This window comes from Venturia canescens, chromosome 5 (genome assembly GCF_019457755.1).
Source record: "Venturia canescens isolate UGA chromosome 5, ASM1945775v1, whole genome shotgun sequence".
Lineage (NCBI taxonomy): Eukaryota > Metazoa > Arthropoda > Insecta > Hymenoptera > Ichneumonidae > Venturia > Venturia canescens.
Genome location: NC_057425.1, coordinates 6,763,865 through 6,782,052, shown reverse-complemented (window position 1 = coordinate 6,782,052; position 18,188 = coordinate 6,763,865). Strand labels below are relative to the sequence as shown.

The window sequence follows — 18,188 nt, the reverse complement described above, 5'->3', positions numbered from 1 at the left end:
CTTCACGTCTTCTGTGCAGAAGACGTGAAGTCTCTATATTATAGGATATACTGCCAACTCATATGTGAGATTATAGACAGGGAATAAATGAACTACATATAGATAATTACATGTTTTTGTACAAGAAAAATAGGAAACCGTTGTCCCCCACCGCTGTGTTATTCAGCGGTAAACCGGGAAAGATCTCGGCTTGTACTTATTCCAGCACATAGAACAAGCGACGAGTTCCAGCAAGTTCAGCAGCTCAGTGCGTCCGTGTACATCGTAGAAGACGGACCGGTCGGTTAATAACGAGTTAGTATATGTATATGTAGTTTGTGACCGCGTGGAGTTTTCGAAGATTTCACAAGCTTGCGTGCGATAGTGAGTCACACATTAGATCGATAAACAAGATAACAGAATCTTTTTCCTTAAATTTCGTCAGCCCGAACGATAGAAAAATTTGTATTTTAACCATCTAAAGTATTACTGCGAGTTCTCGTTTTGTTGTTTATCTTATTTAAATAACCATGGAACTGGACCTACCGAACCGACCGTCAACCTGTACATGGTCCATAAATGCTAAGGATTCACCACATACGAAACGAGACGAGTGAGTTATTTAAAAAAAATTTTTTGCATATTCTATTGATTCGCAAAAAATTACCTTTCAATTTCGTATATTCTTTTAAATCTAATTTATTGAATCGTTAATCGAATGTTCTAGTATGTCAATGAATAATTTTTCTTCCTGTGTTACAGAACTAGCAACAGGAATAAAATACTGCCAGATATTTTACATGCCATTGGACAAACGCCCATGGTACGCCTCAACAATATTACAAAATTACATGGCATCAAATGTGAAATGTGTAAGTGTTCGACCCGTCTCATAATTTAGATAAACTTTCAATCTTCATCCGTAGAGTCTTCGAACTCCCCAAGTCACGAGATATGAAAATAGAGGCTTGACAATATTTGTTTATTATTTTCAAGAGTTCATCAGTAAGACAGCTATTCGTGCTATTAGAGACCATAATATATATTGACACATAAGCAAGAATAAAGTAACATGATAACAAAACCCAATTATCAAAGCAGCAGGTATTCTAACGTTGATTTGAAATTTTTTTTGGGATATTCTGGACCTTTAATAATTGATAATTAAGTTTCAAAGAATTGAGTATTTTATTTTGCATTGTTTCAGTTTATATGGAATTTCTAACATTGGGAGATAATAGAATTGTTTCAAACTTTTGTAATGAAAAAGTTTTGGAGAATTCATAATTATAATAATAATTGGAAGCACTGATTCTGTAGAGTTTGAAACGACGATAGTTTTTGAAAAAAAAGATTCAACAATTTTTTTTTCTCCAGATGCAAAATGTGAATATTTCAATCCAGGAGGTTCGGTCAAGGACAGAATTGGTTATAGAATGGTGCTGGATGCAGAAGCCAAAGGTATATTGAAACCAGGCTGCACAATAATAGAACCAACAAGTGGAAACACTGGTATAGGGCTGGCCATGGCAGCAGCTGTTCGAGGGTACAGATGCATTATAGTTATGCCTGAGAAAATGTCCAATGAAAAGCTCTACACCCTCAAGGCTTTGGGTGCTGAAATCATAAGAACTCCAACAGAGGCAAGCTGGGACAGCGAGGAGGGTCATATTGCGACTTCGCAGAAATTGAGAAGTCAAATTCCTAACAGTGTTATACTTGATCAGGTAACAAAACAAAATACGCAAAAGGAAACTAAATAAAATCAGTCTTCTATATGAGAAAGAAAAAATTTGTATCCCTCTTGTGCAATATTTGGTCTAAAATATTAACGTAAACCAATCATTTTTCATTTTTTTTAGTATACAAATCCTGGAAATCCTCTGGCTCATTACGACGGAACAGCGACTGAGATTTTAGAGCAGTGTGATGGAAAAATTGACTATTTTGTTGGAGGTGCTGGTACAGGTGGCACGATAAGCGGTATTGGTCGTAAACTCAAGGAAATGTCTCCTGAAACAAAGATTATTGCTGTCGATCCGGAAGGCAGTATTTTAGCAGATATCGATGAATCTGACGCCGAAGCGAGTTCCATTAAATTTTATGAGGTTGAGGGAATTGGGTGAGATTTTAAACAATATTTAGAATAGAATGAATTTTTCACAGTTATCAATTGAAATACGCTGTTTAAAGAGTAGTTTTTTTACTATGAAACATTCTTTATCTTCACCAGCGCAGCAATCGACTGACTTCCCCCAAAAAGAAAGAGTATAAATTATTCGCCCTTGTCATTAAATGTTATCGTATATGCTGAAGAAATGACCATTTTTATTATTCCCATAGGTACGACTTTATTCCAACGGTGCTCGATCGAAACGTTATCGATAATTGGGTGAAAAGTAACGACCACGAGGCGTTCACAATTGTACGAGAGCTCATAAAAACCGAAGGTCTGTTATGCGGCGGAAGCAGCGGTTCCGCTCTTTCAGTAGCTCTGAAACTAGCGAAAGATCTTCCAGCCGAAAAACGCGTTGTGGTCCTTTTGCCCGATGGCATAAGGAATTATATGACCAAATTCGTTTCCGACCATTGGATGGAGGCGAGAGGATTTGCGGTAAATAATTTATGACTTAATTTCTTTCTCCGTCATTTTTTTTTGAAAATGGACAAATAACAAGATAAATAATTATTGTTTTCAGGACGTTCCACAGCCAGTGGAATCCAACAAGTGGTGGTGGAATTTACACATTTCAAATCTCAATATCACAAAAGGGATGAGCCTTCCTCAAAGCGCAACTTGCCAAGAAGCGTTAAATCTTCTTGAAAGCGAAAAACTGGAAAGAATCCCAATTACGAGCGATAATTTCATAAAAGGTCTTGTAACTTTGCACACTCTCATGAGCCGACTAATAGCAGGGTCGGTGAAAAAAAGTGATCCTGCTACTGAGGTGATACAGAGACAATTTCTGAAAGTTTGTCGAATGACAACTCTTGCCAGACTTTCAAGGATTCTCGAAACTGACGCTTTTGTAGTCGTTGTTGACGAACATGATCATGGCCATTTCATTGGACTCGTTACTCAGAAAGACCTTTTTAATTTCATCAGCAAAGGCGCTCAACCATGCACCAATGGAAACGCTTGAATTTCATAAAGAAACAGAAACTAATACACGACTATTCCGGAGCCTTGTTTGTGCCGTTGCATATCAAAAAATCTCATCATACAACGATATCCAATTAAGAAAGCGAAAAATCACGATAATGAAAAACGATTAAATATGTATGATCATAAAATCTGAATAATTGAAAAAAAACCCTGATCGAATATTTTAGATAATCAAGTGCAATATACGATAAAGCCCAGCAAAAACACATGTTTTGTGGACGAAAATGAAAGAAAATGTAGCAATTTCAATAGGGTTAAAAAAAAGACTTTTGGTTGATGTATACTGATGTGAATATCAGGATCATTGTGACCAAAAATTTTTACTATATGTACATCATTGGTTTTAATCCCAAGGGTCAATTTTTTAAACAACTTCATCACGACTAATGCTAGCTCTAAAATTTACTGCAGTAAATTCTCAATTTTCTTTGCTTAAATATTTTCTTTTTTGAAAATACAAGTAAAAAACATTAAAAGAAAAACCATTTCCATGCTTGTTGCAACCGAACTGATGTTCCTTTAAAAAAGTAATTTAACAAGATAACGATGAAAATTTTTTCTTATGTTTTTGTAGCAATTTTTTACAGCTCCCTAGAATTAAGATCCCACTAACAATTGTAAATTTTGAAGATTTTTCTCCATTTTTATACAATTTTCCTAAACCACGTTTGTAAAATTTGTTTTTTAAGAGGAAAAAATATAAAAACTCAATAAAAACTGGCATTGCAGTATGAACCAACAGTTATCAAAATTCTTTTATAATAAATATAATACATTTGTTAAAGTAGTACAGATTAGGTGGAAGAAGACGAAAGGATCAGACCCTCTGAACTTTCACATGAAATTTACAGCCAGGAAGAGAAAATATTTCTGCTGTGACTTCGCTGATTATTCCCAAATTAGCGAGGCTCCCTCGCAGCAGGCCACAAGTGAAAGCTAATAATCTAGGCGCCTCTCGCAAATATTGATTGCTTTCGCCCGAACCAAGCTTAGACAAAAGTCTGAATTCATAGTCTTGAAGGACATAAATGCCGTGATGATTAGTTTTCAGATTGTCCATTTGTTTTTGATAGAGACTTGACCAGAAGTCGGTGCATATAAATTTAATCATGTCAAGCTCATCCTTAAAACGTGGCCACTCTCTGGTCAAACGCTCAATCACCCTGTATCCCACGCCGAATCCCATCCACTCCAATTTCGACAGATCCTCTTCCCCATCTTTTTGCTAAACAATTGATTAAGTAACAAATTTTTGTTTTACTATTGGCAATCTTTGGAAAACAAAAGTAACAATATTCGTTGGCTTGATTTTTTGACGTACGTTATTATCACTCGATGGCATTGAATGCACATAGTTAACCATTTCAGCGTGTAAATATTCGAACAGACATTCGTCAGCCTCACCAGAACCAACTTGTAAATTAACTTTGGTATCCGCCAATTGCGGCTTCATTTTCCTTATGGTATTCGTGATTTAATGTTTTTATTGAGACCGTCTTTTGTCTACACTCTGCCGTTTCACCACTTCAATTATATATTATTTTGATTGATTGATTTCTGCTGATTTTGACAATACAGCAACGTGTTTTTCTTTTTATTACATCGGCGAGATGTGTGTCGTACTGTTGAGTCGTTGCGCAACTAAATAACTAAATTTTGACATGTCATTGTATCGCATAAGTATTGGCAATTGAATAAAAATTAAATGGTTAAGGATTTAAAAAAAAAATGTTGATAAGCTTGTCTAAAAAATCATTATCTCAATATAATTTTAACGATTGAAATTTTTATTTCAACAGCTGATTTGACTTCTTTATTCTTTTGATAAATGTTCGAAGAATTATAGTCGTTTCTTTTCGGGATGGAAATGTAAAATTTTTAAAACCATAACTAAGATCTCGTAAAGAAAAAAAAAGCTAAATACCAATACTGATTATGGGAAATCAACAACGTACTTAACCTTCAAACGTAACTCATTGAGCTTATTGAAAATAAAAGTTGGCAGCACTGATGATTATGAAAGAAATAAAATATTTTTTCGAAAATAAGTTTTCGTTGTTATTGAACAGAGCATAGTCAACAGTTATGCTTTCTCAAATCTTGTTTTTTTTTCTGAGAAAAAAGAAATAATGTTTTATTGGCAAAGCTGTTAAACTTTATTCACTCATATTTACTTTTAAACTGTGATCTACACAAGGGTCTCGCTAGATTTACTTGGCAGTGTATTGTCATTGGTGTATTTTGCGCATGAGCAAATGGACATAAAAAGTGATTATAGAATCTCACTATCAGGAGAGGGCGGATAAGTCCACGCTCTCGCGGTCCAGAGAATTTGACACACAGGCGTCACAGGTACGGTGTCGTCGTGTCAAAACGGTTGTCAACCTCTCGATCACGTCTGATCAATAAACAATGGCAAGTACAAACGACAATAATTGAATATTTATCTCTGTAAACTCTCGTCGTTATTCAGGAAAAATAAAAAAGACGCAATCTAATAAAAACCAAATGCGAAGCGTATGTTTCCATAAAGTGGGAGAGAAAACTACCGCGGTCCTTCGTGTGCCAGTTATTAAACTTTAGAATTTGTTTTCGTTATCCAAAAAGACTGGAAATGCGATAATTGTGTGATCCGTAGTGATGGAAATAAATCGTTCCAAACCAATCACTCGAATCTGACCTTTTAGCTTCACGTTATCATCTCATTAACCACTGTAAGAACTATAATAATCGAGTGCTCTTCTCGAATCTGATCAATTGTTCTTTAGATTCGATTTATTCTCATACAAAATCGAGCGGGCAAAACGAGGTTGGCGAAATGGTACATGAATTTCGACGACGACGAGAAACAAAAATTGATCGAGGAGGTACACGCTGTTGTCACCGTCAGAGATGCCAAACACACGAATTTCGTTGAGGTTAGTCATTACGAAGTTTCATTTTATTCATCGGCCAGTACGATTTCCAACCTATTATTATACGGATTATCATTGGAACGAACGTTTTTGAGCCCTATTGTTGATAATACTTTTTTTTCTGCACTCACAGTTCCGGAACTTCAAAATTGTATATCGACGATATGCCGGCCTCTACTTCTGCATCTGCGTGGATGTAAACGACAATAACCTATGTTATCTAGAGGCAATTCACAACTTCGTGGAAGTGCTCAACGAGTACTTCCATAATGTCTGTGAACTGGATCTAGTTTTTAACTTTTACAAGGTGGGTACAGGGCTTTACAGAATTCCTTGCTTTTACTCGTTAAACTCACTGAATTTTGTAAAGCTCATTCATTTACCTAAATCAAGATGTCATTTCACTTCTACAAATTCAATAAAAAATCTAATTTTTAATAAAAATCATAATGTACAATTATCATTACCAATTATATACAAATGTTGATCTGTACATATTCCAGCAACTTCCTTGTCACTGAAAATTTTCAGTGAAAGTGATTTTGAAAGATTATTCCACTCCATACTCAAAATATTTTTCACAATAGTATCCAATGGGTGAACTATTCGAATCAATTCTTAGATGTTTATCTCACAGCATTCAGAGTTACAATTTTTTTTTTAAATTTAGTTCTGGTGAGGACTAAGTTGGAACTTTTCCGAACCTCTGGGATCTTCAAAAAATTGGGATGCACTTCCGAAAGCTTAGAACCAAATTTTGCGATGAAATTTATTATTTTTGACGACTCATAATATTTACCGTGATAATGAATTTTAATGTTGCCCGAGTGAGTACATCTATATTGTTTCTCTCACTTGGTCGGTATTCCCACTCTGCTAGTATCTTCAGAGTAGGAGTTTGAATTCTATATATGAGTACAATTTTATAAAATTGTATGTTTTTATAATTATACTCGTATAGAATTGAAATTCTGCAACCCCTATTCTTAGGATTTTTTCCTATAAATCTGCTTAGCATCAGGGAGACTAAACAATCTAGATATGAACGGACATTGTAAAATGTCCTGGAAACTACCTTTGGATAAACGTATTGGAAAAATTATTTGCTGTGGTTGAAATTTTGATAACACGATCGAAAGATCACTGTAGCAAACGATATATAGGTATATCAGAGCTTGCTGCAATTATACAGAAAAAAATCAATATTTGGGAAAATACTACGAGTTGCCAAAAATCCTTTTAGGGGGACTTTTGTATTATTAAATAGAAGGTGTATGCCAATTTTCATCACAAAATTTGGTTTTAGACTTTCGGAAGTCTATCCAAAAATTGTAACTATTAGAACACGTGATATAAAGTAAAAATTTATTTGGATATATCTTTTGTTGGGTTTTATTTTATATCATGAAAAAATTAAAAATGGTTATGATCATCGCACATGGTACAACGGTGTGGAATGCTTAAATTCAATAACTTTTGCCCGTTATTTTGTACAACTCCCTTAAGACCGTATTATTGTCTGGAATTCTGTTTTCAGTGATGACTTTCAAGACAGAATGATTTGAAACTATCGCAGTTCACTATATGAAACTTTCTACATGTATCTAGAGACGTGACAACGATTTAATGTCAAGTAAACTTAAAAAATGTTCAATACGACAAGGCAAGATGTACAGCGTATCGATACACTCGATATTGGTCGATTTAACTTAACTTCTGAACTTGAAGTCTTTCCATTGATAGACAGTTTTTTCAATGCACACAATTTTACCATGCAATATTGTTGGTTCTTTCTCAACATTTCATATGGGTTTTTAAACAAACAATAAACATGTGTACAATATTGAAAGTATATATTTTTCGACAATCTCGAATTTATTTTTGCTTAAAAATCACCACTGGAAACGGGATTCCAGATGTTGATACGACTTTAATTGACCGTTCTAAAAGATGCTTTGATTATACCAGACTGAATGAGTGTTAAAATCAGTAAAACTCTCATAGCATTTTATAAAATTCGAAAATTTCAAAAACTCCTTCTTTTATCGTATTTTCTTTTTATCGTATTTTTTCTAAGTTTTGATGAATAAGTTTATTACAAATTTTTCTTAGAGGTCCAATGATCTTAAAGTTAGAGTGTCACAAAATTTGCCAGAAAATTTAATTTTTCTTGAGTTCAACATTAGAGCGTCAGTGTATAAACAAAGCATCCTCGAACGATCCATGGAACGTTTTTTTTGGTCTTTTTCTGTTTCAGGTATACACGGTAGTTGATGAAATGTTTCTGGCCGGTGAAATCAGAGAAACCAGCCAAACCAAAGTACTCAAGCAACTGCTAATGCTGAATTCACTCGAGTAGCGATCGTATTATAAAACAATGTCATTATTTTCTTCCGAATGGAAAATGTCTCTCTCCTTTGTTTTATTTTCATTTGTTTCTTTAAAATGTTTAAAGAGCTTGAAAAAAAACATACTCAGAATGTATAAATATTGTATCGTACAAAAATAATTAGACACTCTCGTGATACGAAGATTATGAGAGATGAACCACGATGTCAAATGTTTATTTATAAGCTATTCGAGTTGAAATAAAATTTACGAAATTGCGTCAATCGCAATACGAGTTATGGAACATTTATGACTTCAATTTTCTTTATTTTTTCTTAACTATTTCAATTTTTTTATAAGCCCTGAAAAAGTGGTTTCGTTTGATATTTGGACAACTTTTAGAACCGAATATTTAAATGTATTGTCAGCAGAAAAGTGCGAATTCTCCTCAAACCTAATATTTCAAATTTTGAACACAAAATAAAATTGAAATTTTTGCTGCTGCGTGTGGCGTCCCTACCCTATATTATTAGCCGGAAATGACGCAATTATTAGGATCATCTGAAACGATTCCGCGCGGAATTCAAATTTTATTGACCGGAGCGTTTTGATTGCGGGTGGACCGCTTTTTGTGGTGTGCAAGATTCGTCACGTTGATAATAAACAGTGAATTCGAAAATGTTTTATTCGAAGTGTCGTCAGTTTGTACCAAAAGCCATGGCAGTCAGAAATATGGGTAATTGTCGATACAACAACTGTTAAAGTATTCTTGAAATATGCAGTATTTTTATTTTTTTAACCTCAAAAATTACGCCCTCAATTTAATGTGTTTGATTCTTTGATATTTTCTCAGCTACTGTAAAAAGATTTTATCGAAGAACGAATATTCTCGCTAGTGGCGACAAATTTGAAATCACACTGGATCAAAGGAAACTGAAAACTCCAAAAGGCAAAGTTTTTGAAGTTTCCAGCAAGCCTCTCGCCTTGGCAGTGGCTTTGGAATGGGATAGTCAGGAAGATATTATTGACAGGAGTAATATGCACTTGGTAAATTTCAGAAGCTTCAGATTTTCTTACATTTCTAATTTGATTTTAACATGAAATCAGGTAAAAAATTCAAATGCACATTGAGTTCATTAGTAATTTGAAAAATACCTTTAGTTTGGATATAAGTTTATATTCCCTGAGAGAAAAAACTGCAATTACAACATTTTTTCAGACAGCGCTTTGCAGCACCTATTTGGACAATCCGCATCAACATACCCGAATAGACATAGCCAATTACATAGCCAATTATCTGGAAACCGACACGGTGCTCTTCCATTCCAGTGTAAGAATCAATCAAAAGAAATACATTCATTTCTTCAAACTTTCTGATGATTAATACCAATTTTATGATTTAAAAAGCCATGTTCTATCATTGAGGAGAATGGTTTGAAAATGTTTGGTTGACTTATCGGATAAATTTAACCAGGAGATAGAAAATCTGAATGAGCGCATTATTTTACATCAAATATAAAATAGAAGAGTTTTGATATTACAGGAAACGGATGAGCTCTTCAATGTTCAAGCCCAAAAATGGGACCCTATAATACAATGGTTTTGTGATCGCTACCAAGTGGATATTACCAAAACGCAAAGTATAAGCCCTCCAGATGTCCCTATGGAAACTAAAGCTACAATAATAAGGCACATGGTCTCTTATAGCGAAGCTGCGCTCCAAGGTATTTTCGACTGATCAGTCATCATCGGTACCGCTTGAAATCATGGAATTTCCACTCTTATTATTATCAGCGATTTCAACGGATAAATTTTTCTACTTTGCAGGTTTTTTATACAGCGTTGACACCCTCAAATCCGTGATTTTGACGATGGCCGTATGTGATAGAAAAATAAGTGTCGAGGAAGCGGTCAGTCTCTCGCGTTTGGAGGAAGAATTCCAGGTAGAGAAAATGATGTTGAATCAGTGTTCACTGACCTGCGTCAGTGAATTTACAAATGGTATTTATTGCAGATTTCTCACTGGGGTAACGTAGAATGGTCGCACGACTTAAGCAAACAAGACTTACAAGGACGTTTAGCAGCGGCAACATTATTTATTCATCTGTCTTCTTACAATACTACGTCGCAACCAAAGAACGAACGTATTAACACCGCATAGAAAAAACTCCCATGAATTCTGGTAACACAAATTTAGTTAATAAAAATTCATACATATGAAATAAAACTCGATTGAACAATACGTAAAGCTAAATTTTAGACTATACGAGATGAACGAAGAACATGAAGATTGAACAGTCGTTGACTAGATACTTATAAAGTCTTGTTATACAATTTTCACTACGATGTTGAGGGACGTACAATACAATCGAAAAAATTGATTTTCCTATACATTCTTAGGTTTTCTTTTAACAAAAATCAGTTATTCAGTAACTTTTTCGATGGCGAGCTCGAATGGCACCATACGAAAGTTATTTGAATGTTCTCTTTTCATAGTGCTCGCTAACAAACGTGTACCAATTTTTTTAAATGAAAGAAATTCTGAATCTTAAAGCCCCGTCGCTCCAAGGGAGTAGATTCAATTATTTCTTTCCAATCGTTCCAAGTGTACTGCCCCTTCAATTTACACTAATGATCATGGCGATCTATCAGCTTTCTGGCACATGTACGGTGTTGAGGATGAACACGTTACCGCTGGCACAGAACAATCGGCGCCTTCCCACTCTTTCATGCAGACACAACTGAAGTACAAAAAATTTTGCGAAAAATCGCTGTTATAATTATAAAATTTCTCCATCAAGTGGAGTAAAAATCAACTCGAATCGTTTTCTTTTTTTCATACATCTGATCAACGAAATTTTAAAATAATTTGTCCTAAAATCTAATCTTGCAGCGATCTTCGTACGACAAAAAAAATAGAATTACCTGTACGTAGGTCCGTGATTGAGGCACAAAGCTCCATTTTTGCAAGCATTGTGAGAACACTCGTTCCGGTGACACTCGCCGACGCCTCGTCCAGTTGCCGGACTTGATTTCGTTATCGGGAAAACCGTATCGTCGGTTCGTAACTCGATGTCGAATATACAACCGTAAAATCCCGTATGAAGTGGCAAATCGTGGGGGAGCGTTTCGAAATTTCTCGACTTGTGCCCACCGATATAGAGAATCGGAGAAACGTCCAGTTGTGTCATCGTCCCAGCAGCCTCACCAGTTATATTTCCGAGTCCATCGACCGAGAGCCAAGCTTCACGTCCTCGCCGTCCAACTCGAAGAGTGTGAGGCCGATGAGCTCGTGTCCTTAACGGGCTTTTTGTAAAGATTCTTCGGACACCTGGAGAACCGTATGTTTCGTTGTCACTAAATCTTTTTACAGTTGATTCAACCAAATAATATGAAACTTTAATTCTCATATCTACAGCCCAGTTTCGTTTGTTGAGCATTTTTTCCTTCGTGGGAAATGATTTTTTTCGATATTCCGTTCAATGCTTGAAAAATTCCTTAGACGCGGTATTAAATAAATTCAAAAATAGACACGCACGGTATTCACGCTTTTTATGAATTATTTAATCGATTTTTCGAATTGGTTTCATTGAAAATTAATAAAATAATGGAATGAAAATTCGTGTTGTCTGAAAATTCATGTCTTCCCCTTATTTTTCGGAATTCTACATTTCGAAAATTCTACGTTTCGAGATATTTCTAAAAATGATGCATACAAAGTTATTTATTCACCTGAACCTAGATCCCAGGTGAGCATAATGTACCCACGTACGTAAGTGAGAGAAAAATGATCGGAAACATCGCGATTCGTTCCAGTTTGTCCTATGAACGCTATGAGAGATATTTGGTCAAGGGAATGAGGCACCAGACGCATTCTCAATTCCATCCCGTCTTTTATCGCATTCGTCAAACCGTAGGCAGCGTACGACGAGAAGCCGGGAATAAAAACGGAAAAAGATGGCTGTACGATCGCAGATTCTGCAGAAAAAGGACGTTTTTGAAAAGCTGTAAAACGGTTTTCTCGAAACCTTCTTTTTCACCTTCTTCACAGAGAAGACCGTGCATTCCCAAAGGACAGACGCAGATGAAACCTGTTCCTGGTGAACTTATGCACGTTGCACCGAGATAACAGGGATTATCATCGCAAGCTGATCTCTCACAAACTGTTCCACTGTATCTGAAATGGAAAAAGTCGAAATTAAGACAAAACGATCGAAAAAAAAATAGACAAAAGTTCGACACAAAATATTGATTGACTGTCGAGATTTCGTATAATTTTATTTTCAACGAAATTTATTTCAACTCACCCAGCGATGCATTTGCAATAAACTTGCCCATTAATATCGTGACAGGATCCGAAATTTCGGCATGGATTGAGCAAACACAGAAAGGAGGTGCATTCTTCAATTTGAAAAGTTTCTGTCGAATCGTGAATGAAGTGACGAGGCGCGTTGTTCACTTTCAAGAGACTCATGCAACCGATAAATCCCATTGCAATCCGAGGAAAATAATGGGAAAATGCTTGAGGTATACCACCGAGGTGAATTCTCACTTGACGAGGAGTACTTTCGTGGGATGACAGTATTTGTTCGCCACTCATTGCCATTGTATCGTTAACGAGCAATCGGGCTGAACATTTTCCGATATCGTCAGTTCCAATAAGATACTGAAATCTATCGAATTCATTTATTAAGGAACTACGAGGAGCGTAAACGTTGGAATTTTAGGTATTTTTTGTTTCTTTTATAAATAAAAATTGGTTGAATGAATTTACATACTTGTGCACATCTTTTACAAGCTCACAAGTACTGGAAAAAATTTATTTTTTTATTTTTTTAATGCCGATTCAAGGGGTGCCATTTTCAACACACCATTGTACAAAAAAGTAATACAATAAAAATTAAGAAAAAAATGTTTTCCCGTACTTCTAAGTGTGTACAAGGTTTTATTTAAATCCATCCAACGAATTTTTATTTATAAAATAAACAAAAAACACCTAAAATTCAAACGTTTACACTGTTCATAGCCCTTAATGTTATTCAGTAAAAATTTATTTACTTTTGTTTTCACTAAATTAACGAAGCTACAAGTGGATAAAAAAATATATTTTTCAATTGCTAGATAAAGTAATAAACAAAACTAGAAGTTGCCTTTAAATTCAATCGTCTATCCATGCAATTGAATTATAAAATCAAAATTCCGTACAATTAATATTTCCATTCAATGGTTAGATCGTTTGGGTTTGTTTAAAAAAATTTTTGTTTGTTTCAGAAATTGCCAAAGCGGAGTATAAAATTGACCTCATTTCAACGTCGACGTCAAAACCGTTATTGATGGGCGAGTCGATCTCTCCGAGGAGCATAGTTTGAAGTCCACAAGAAAACTGAAATTTAAGCTGTCCTCCTTCCATGTAGAGAAGGACGTATCTTTCATCGTCGAAAAAGGCGTGAACGAGAACACCGCTTTTCGACTTTGTTTTAAGCCTTATAAAAATCCGCAGAGAGCCATCAGCGTCGATGTTGACTTGTTGTCTGAGATACGATTTTCCATTGAACGCAGCATTTTCAATGCTTGGACCATCTTTGCACTTGTCCCGAGATTGACAATCGCATTGCGTCGAATTTTGAGGACAATTGGCGATGAGGCATTCCTCTTGGCTGCAATCGTAGCGAGAGGATTGAGTAGTCGTTCTGGAATCGTGACTCGTTTCTTCTCGGGGTTCGAGGTCTTTGGGAACTTTGGTTGAAGGAGTGACGAGGAAAAATCTCGTTGAAAAATTGTCCATTGTGTCATTGGACAAATCGATTACTTCCATCGTCGTAACATCGTCCATATTTTCGTCAACGAATCCTGTGGATTCGTCGCTGGAAGTCGTGGCACTCGAAGAGCTTTTCCAAGGCACGTCGACGGACTCGGAATCTTCACGATCGACTTCGGTTGTCATTGCGCTCGTAAGAAAAGTGAATACTCGATCGTCTCGAGTTTCACCACTCGGTGAATATGTTTTACTCGAAATTTTTGGCGACGAAGATGTGGCTGGAAATTCTGTGGTGATCGAGGGCTCGAACGGAGTTTCTGGTTGGAAGACCGTTGAAGTATCGCGAGGGACCATTGGTTCCGGAGTGATTGAACTTTTAGTCTCGAATTCGGTTGTGGAGTCAGAGATTCCATGAGAAATGCTGCTCCCGGAAAATTTCGTGGAGTCTCGCTCGAGACTCGTCTCTGTGGGAGAACTGGAAGTCACGCTCGTTAAGGCTGTGAGATAAATCACTCTCGCGGTGGTTGAATCAAGAGCATGCTCCATTATTGGCGCAGTTGAAAGTGTTTCTGACTGAATCGAATCGATGTCCGAACGAGCGTCGACGAAACTCGTGTTTTTCGGAGGCGAAAGTGTTGTGCTTTTGAGTTCTATCGATTTCGTCGTAGAAAATTCTTCGTCCGGATCAACATTGCTGCTCGTCGTCATATCCGAATAGAATCTCGTGCTCGGTGACGATTTCAGGGTTTCTTGGGAAGTTAAATAAATCATTGTAGGCAGTGGGACAGTCTTCATCGTTGCATTAACGGCTGCGGTGCTCGCAATGATTGTCGTTGTTGGATTGTATTCGTGGCACATTTCTCCGGAATACTCCAGTGGACAGGAACACGTGAAATTGTTTATTCCGTCGACGCACGTACCGCCGTTTTCACATCTCGCAAATTTAGACTCACAATCGTCGTAGCGCTGCTCGCACAATTGTCCATGATAATCCGGCACGCAATAGCAAACCGGCTGTGAATCCTCCAGCAGGCACATCGCTTCGTTCTCGCAGGGATTTTCCACGCATGGAACAATCGCCTTGTCACAATTCTTTCCGGTGAAACCTGCATTTTATTCAAACAAAGCAAAATTAAGGACGTCTTCTGAGTACTTTTTTTGGCGAATCGAAAAAACGGATTAACAAATATCCGATGGGAAAGATTGCATTTGCAAAATCTGTCGATAGAGCCTTTGGTGATGCATGAATAAATATTTGGAGAGCTGAATTACAAGTGCAGAATAATAAATTACCAAACAAACAAGCGCAGGTATAAGTGGCAGGAACGTTGAGACACAATCCACCATTTTGGCACGGCGATGTGACGCACTCGTCAATGTCATCGTCGCAAAAAAGTCCGGTCCACCCTTCCGTGCATTTACAGTAAAATGAATAGCCCGGACCCTCCACGCATTCTCCAGCATTTTTGCATATTGTATTATTGCACACGGATGCGTCGATTTCGCAATAATCCCCTGAATTAATATTTTTCACAAATCAGAAAATTCAAGCTTTGTCGAAACATTTTTATGGACTTTTTAATGAACTAACGAAGATTAGTTACCCGAGTAGCCCTCGAGACATTGGCACATGAACCCGTTGTAATCGATGCAAGTCCCGTTGTTGAGACAGGGTTGATTCATACATTCGCTATATTTTTGCTCGCAGTTTACTCCTGCAGTATAAACAGAAACGATAATATATCATTAATGAGTGTTTATTAATTTAAAATATTCCACTCATTTCTTACCTATAAAACTATCGGCACACGTACAATTGTACGAGGCAACAGCATCGTTGCATGTGCCACCATTGTAACAAGGATTTGACCAACAATCGTCCCAATTTATCTCACAATTTATTCCCGTGTAGCCGTCGATGCAATAGCACGCATACGAACTGTCATTTGAGAACGATAATCAGATTTTCGAATAACAATATTTTTTCAATATTCATATTAGGGTGATGCAAAAAATCAATTTTTTTTTCTCGGAGCTCCAACGGAAATCGTTAGTTATAAAAAAAAGTAATTTTCCTAAAAATTTGAGACTTTAAAAAAATTTTTAGATTGTGCCCAGGCTATACTTTTCGATATTTTCCGATTTTTCGCAATAATCGCGAAGCATACATTTTTTCGTTCATGGAATCATAAATCTAATGAAATTTTGTCACTCTCAAAAAAATTTAAAGGCTACCTCGCGCATAATCGACGTTAATCGAGGCTACGAAAATGGCAATTTTTGTCGTCCTTCCAGATGAAGGGACGAATGTACTTTGCAAAAACGTAGTTCTTTAAAATGAGCAAAAAATAAAACTTTGCTTTGCGATTTTCGAGAAAAAACAAGGAAATATCGAAAAGTGGCTTGAGCACTATCTACAAAATACTTTTTAATCTGAAATTTTGGGAAAATTACTTTTCTTTTGATGCGTCCCAACGATTTCCGTTGGAGCTTCGAGAAAAAAATGAATCGATTTTTTTCCATCACCCCAATCTACATCGATAGTTTTTTCACTTTACTTTCACAATTCTTTTACTTAAAAACAATCAAAAGTTGAAAATATTTGTATGTTTCATGATTTTGTATTTTATTTTAACTATTTTTGAAAATTTCATTTTTCATTCGAATACTCATTTTCGAGTTCAATATTGAAACAGGAATTCTGAAAGGTCCGATGTTCGATTGAAAAGCTGGATCGTTCGTTCGATCAGCATAATTGTCGAGTAATTTAAAAAACTACATTATTCAATATTTAAACGATATTGTCAACTTTTAATAATCGATCCAAGTATTCCTTCGAAAATATAGTATCTTTATATTCTACTCGAAAATATCCAAGGTTTCAGTTTCTCACCACCGAATACATCCCTTCAAGTGTGTAATAATGAAAGTACATTACCCATTAGCGTTATCCATGCAAATCCCGTACATGCACGGTTCGCCGGTACAATTTTGTAATCCGGAGGACAGATGAATCGCGACAGTAACCACAATAACAATGAAACCTTGTTGCCAGCATGAAATTTTGTACGATCTGGCGGCGAAAAGAAAAAACATTCAAAGATTTCAAAGATTTTGATAAATTTTTCGTCGATTCTCATTCATTGACCACAACACGTAAACAGAAAAATACAATTTTCACCAAATCTTCAGAACTTTCGAATTTGCACTTTTGTACCCGCGTGTTTTCTCATCTAACCGGTAATCTCTCATGGGGGAACCTTGAATAAATCTTTTCGATAATTGTGAAATTACCTCATCATGGTCAACGGTTTTACAACGAGCTGACAAAAAAAACAACAATTTCGTTCCTATACCGAAGTGTTTAGCGGCTATCGCAACGTTACACGCCACCCACAATACTATTTTTCTTCGATGGCTCTTTCGAATTGTTTCCATAGCGACGTGTAAACAACACAGCTGTGTACCTCCTTGCACGCTTGCGTTGAGGAAAAAAAATAGCTCGATATGTTAATTAACTTGGCACCTCTGCTCACATCGATTGTATAAATCAAATAACTCTGACGAGCCGATTAAACTTTGATGTGAAATGTGATAAAAGCCGAAATTTCTATGAAACATTTTTCGTCTATCGTTTCGTCGCTTCATACCGTTTCTTTAAGGGCGTACAGACGCGAGGGCTGTTTTTGGATAGCCCTCTAATTTTTTTATGTCTTACAATCCAAGATTTCTTTTCTATGACTGTGAAATTTCAAGAACCCTTATCGACTGTTTCGTTGGAATATTAACAGTCGAAAAGTACAGAAATTAACGTGTCGCTTATGGCCACAATGTCTGGTCCCTTATTCAACCATCTTCAACTCAAAATTTCATATATTTTTAAATTTTACGTCAAAGATTAAAACTGCTTGAGTTGAAAACGACAAATGGTTACAGAATCTCGAAATTTTGCAGGCCCCTGCGTCACTTTATCATATTGTCAATGGAAGTGTGACAGCTTTGTACTTTTTAGCATTATAAATGGCGATTTCTGATCTAATCT

At 36.2% G+C, this 18,188-nt stretch overlaps 5 protein-coding genes across 10 annotated transcripts; 3 read left to right on the top strand and 2 right to left on the bottom strand.

The window, feature by feature from the left end:
* Positions 1 to 188: 188 nt before the first annotated feature.
* Positions 189 to 3,701, top strand: Cbs (Cystathionine beta-synthase). The gene is made up of 6 exons (XM_043418499.1): positions 189 to 592; positions 742 to 851; positions 1,357 to 1,706; positions 1,842 to 2,101; positions 2,323 to 2,593; positions 2,679 to 3,701. Exons 1-6 carry the CDS (start codon positions 510 to 512, stop codon positions 3,120 to 3,122), a joined length of 1,518 nt encoding a protein of 505 aa, XP_043274434.1. The 5' UTR covers positions 189 to 509; the 3' UTR covers positions 3,123 to 3,701.
* Positions 3,702 to 3,887: 186 nt separating this feature from the next.
* Trs33 (trafficking protein particle complex subunit Trs33) lies at positions 3,888 to 5,295 on the bottom strand. Its single transcript, XM_043418524.1, has 3 exons — positions 5,101 to 5,295; positions 4,467 to 4,794; positions 3,888 to 4,370 (listed from the first exon to the last, which is right to left on the bottom strand). Exons 2-3 carry the CDS (start codon positions 4,596 to 4,598, stop codon positions 3,963 to 3,965), a joined length of 540 nt encoding a protein of 179 aa, XP_043274459.1. The 5' UTR covers positions 4,599 to 4,794; positions 5,101 to 5,295; the 3' UTR covers positions 3,888 to 3,962.
* Positions 5,296 to 5,407: 112 nt separating this feature from the next.
* AP-2sigma (adaptor protein complex 2, sigma subunit) lies at positions 5,408 to 8,692 on the top strand. The gene is made up of 4 exons (XM_043418526.1): positions 5,408 to 5,560; positions 5,914 to 6,063; positions 6,194 to 6,367; positions 8,318 to 8,692. The coding sequence occupies exons 1-4, from the start codon at positions 5,558 to 5,560 to the stop codon at positions 8,417 to 8,419; spliced, it is 429 nt and encodes a 142-aa protein (XP_043274461.1). The 5' UTR covers positions 5,408 to 5,557; the 3' UTR covers positions 8,420 to 8,692.
* Positions 8,693 to 8,972: 280 nt separating this feature from the next.
* On the top strand, positions 8,973 to 13,748 carry l(2)k14505 (ATP synthase mitochondrial F1 complex assembly factor 2 homolog l(2)k14505). Of its 5 annotated transcripts, none has more exons than XM_043418517.1 (7): positions 8,973 to 9,124; positions 9,242 to 9,435; positions 9,608 to 9,718; positions 9,932 to 10,112; positions 10,216 to 10,331; positions 10,403 to 10,570; positions 13,660 to 13,748. In XM_043418517.1, exons 1-6 carry the CDS (start codon positions 9,067 to 9,069, stop codon positions 10,547 to 10,549), a joined length of 807 nt encoding a protein of 268 aa, XP_043274452.1. In that variant the 5' UTR covers positions 8,973 to 9,066; the 3' UTR covers positions 10,550 to 10,570; positions 13,660 to 13,748. The 5 variants fall into 5 exon arrangements, with proteins under 5 accessions (XP_043274452.1, XP_043274449.1, XP_043274450.1 ...); XM_043418514.1 differs by lacking the exon at positions 13,660 to 13,748 and adding an exon at positions 11,324 to 11,416; XM_043418515.1 differs by lacking the exon at positions 13,660 to 13,748 and adding an exon at positions 11,282 to 11,299.
* Positions 10,569 to 18,002, bottom strand: eys (eyes shut). 2 transcript variants are annotated; one of them, XM_043418495.1, is made up of 11 exons: positions 17,441 to 18,002; positions 17,085 to 17,219; positions 15,937 to 16,085; positions 15,751 to 15,861; positions 15,440 to 15,661; positions 13,689 to 15,252; positions 12,696 to 13,061; positions 12,429 to 12,565; positions 12,121 to 12,366; positions 11,314 to 11,719; positions 10,569 to 11,129 (listed from the first exon to the last, which is right to left on the bottom strand). In XM_043418495.1, the coding sequence occupies exons 1-11, from the start codon at positions 17,446 to 17,448 to the stop codon at positions 11,024 to 11,026; spliced, it is 3,450 nt and encodes a 1,149-aa protein (XP_043274430.1). In that variant the 5' UTR covers positions 17,449 to 18,002; the 3' UTR covers positions 10,569 to 11,023. The 2 variants fall into 2 exon arrangements, with proteins under 2 accessions (XP_043274430.1, XP_043274429.1); XM_043418494.1 differs by lacking the exon at positions 17,441 to 18,002 and having other exon boundaries at positions 17,085 to 17,242.
* Positions 18,003 to 18,188: the final 186 nt, after the last annotated feature.

Excerpts from the sequence above, each read along its gene's own strand:
- Cbs (XM_043418499.1), top strand. The coding sequence starts at position 510 with ATGGAACTGGACCTACCGAACCGACCGTCAACCTGTACATGGTCCATA. Across the intron at positions 593-741 it reads CCACATACGAAACGAGACGA|AACTAGCAACAGGAATAAAA; the intron begins GTGAGTTATTTA and ends CCTGTGTTACAG. Across the intron at positions 1,707-1,841 it reads ACAGTGTTATACTTGATCAG|TATACAAATCCTGGAAATCC; the intron begins GTAACAAAACAA and ends CATTTTTTTTAG.
- Trs33 (XM_043418524.1), bottom strand. The coding sequence starts at position 4,598 with ATGAAGCCGCAATTGGCGGATACCAAAGTTAATTTACAAGTTGGTTCT. Across the intron at positions 4,371-4,466 it reads TGCCATCGAGTGATAATAAC|CAAAAAGATGGGGAAGAGGA; the intron begins GTACGTCAAAAA and ends TCAATTGTTTAG.
- AP-2sigma (XM_043418526.1), top strand. Across the intron at positions 6,064-6,193 it reads AACACACGAATTTCGTTGAG|TTCCGGAACTTCAAAATTGT; the intron begins GTTAGTCATTAC and ends CTGCACTCACAG. Across the intron at positions 6,368-8,317 it reads TAGTTTTTAACTTTTACAAG|GTATACACGGTAGTTGATGA; the intron begins GTGGGTACAGGG and ends TTTCTGTTTCAG.
- eys (XM_043418494.1), bottom strand. The coding sequence starts at position 17,242 with ATGTTTTTTCTTTTCGCCGCCAGATCGTACAAAATTTCATGCTGGCAA. Across the intron at positions 15,862-15,936 it reads GTGTGCCGATAGTTTTATAG|GAGTAAACTGCGAGCAAAAA; the intron begins GTAAGAAATGAG and ends TTTATACTGCAG. Across the intron at positions 12,566-12,695 it reads TATTGCAAATGCATCGCTGG|ATACAGTGGAACAGTTTGTG; the intron begins GTGAGTTGAAAT and ends TTTCCATTTCAG.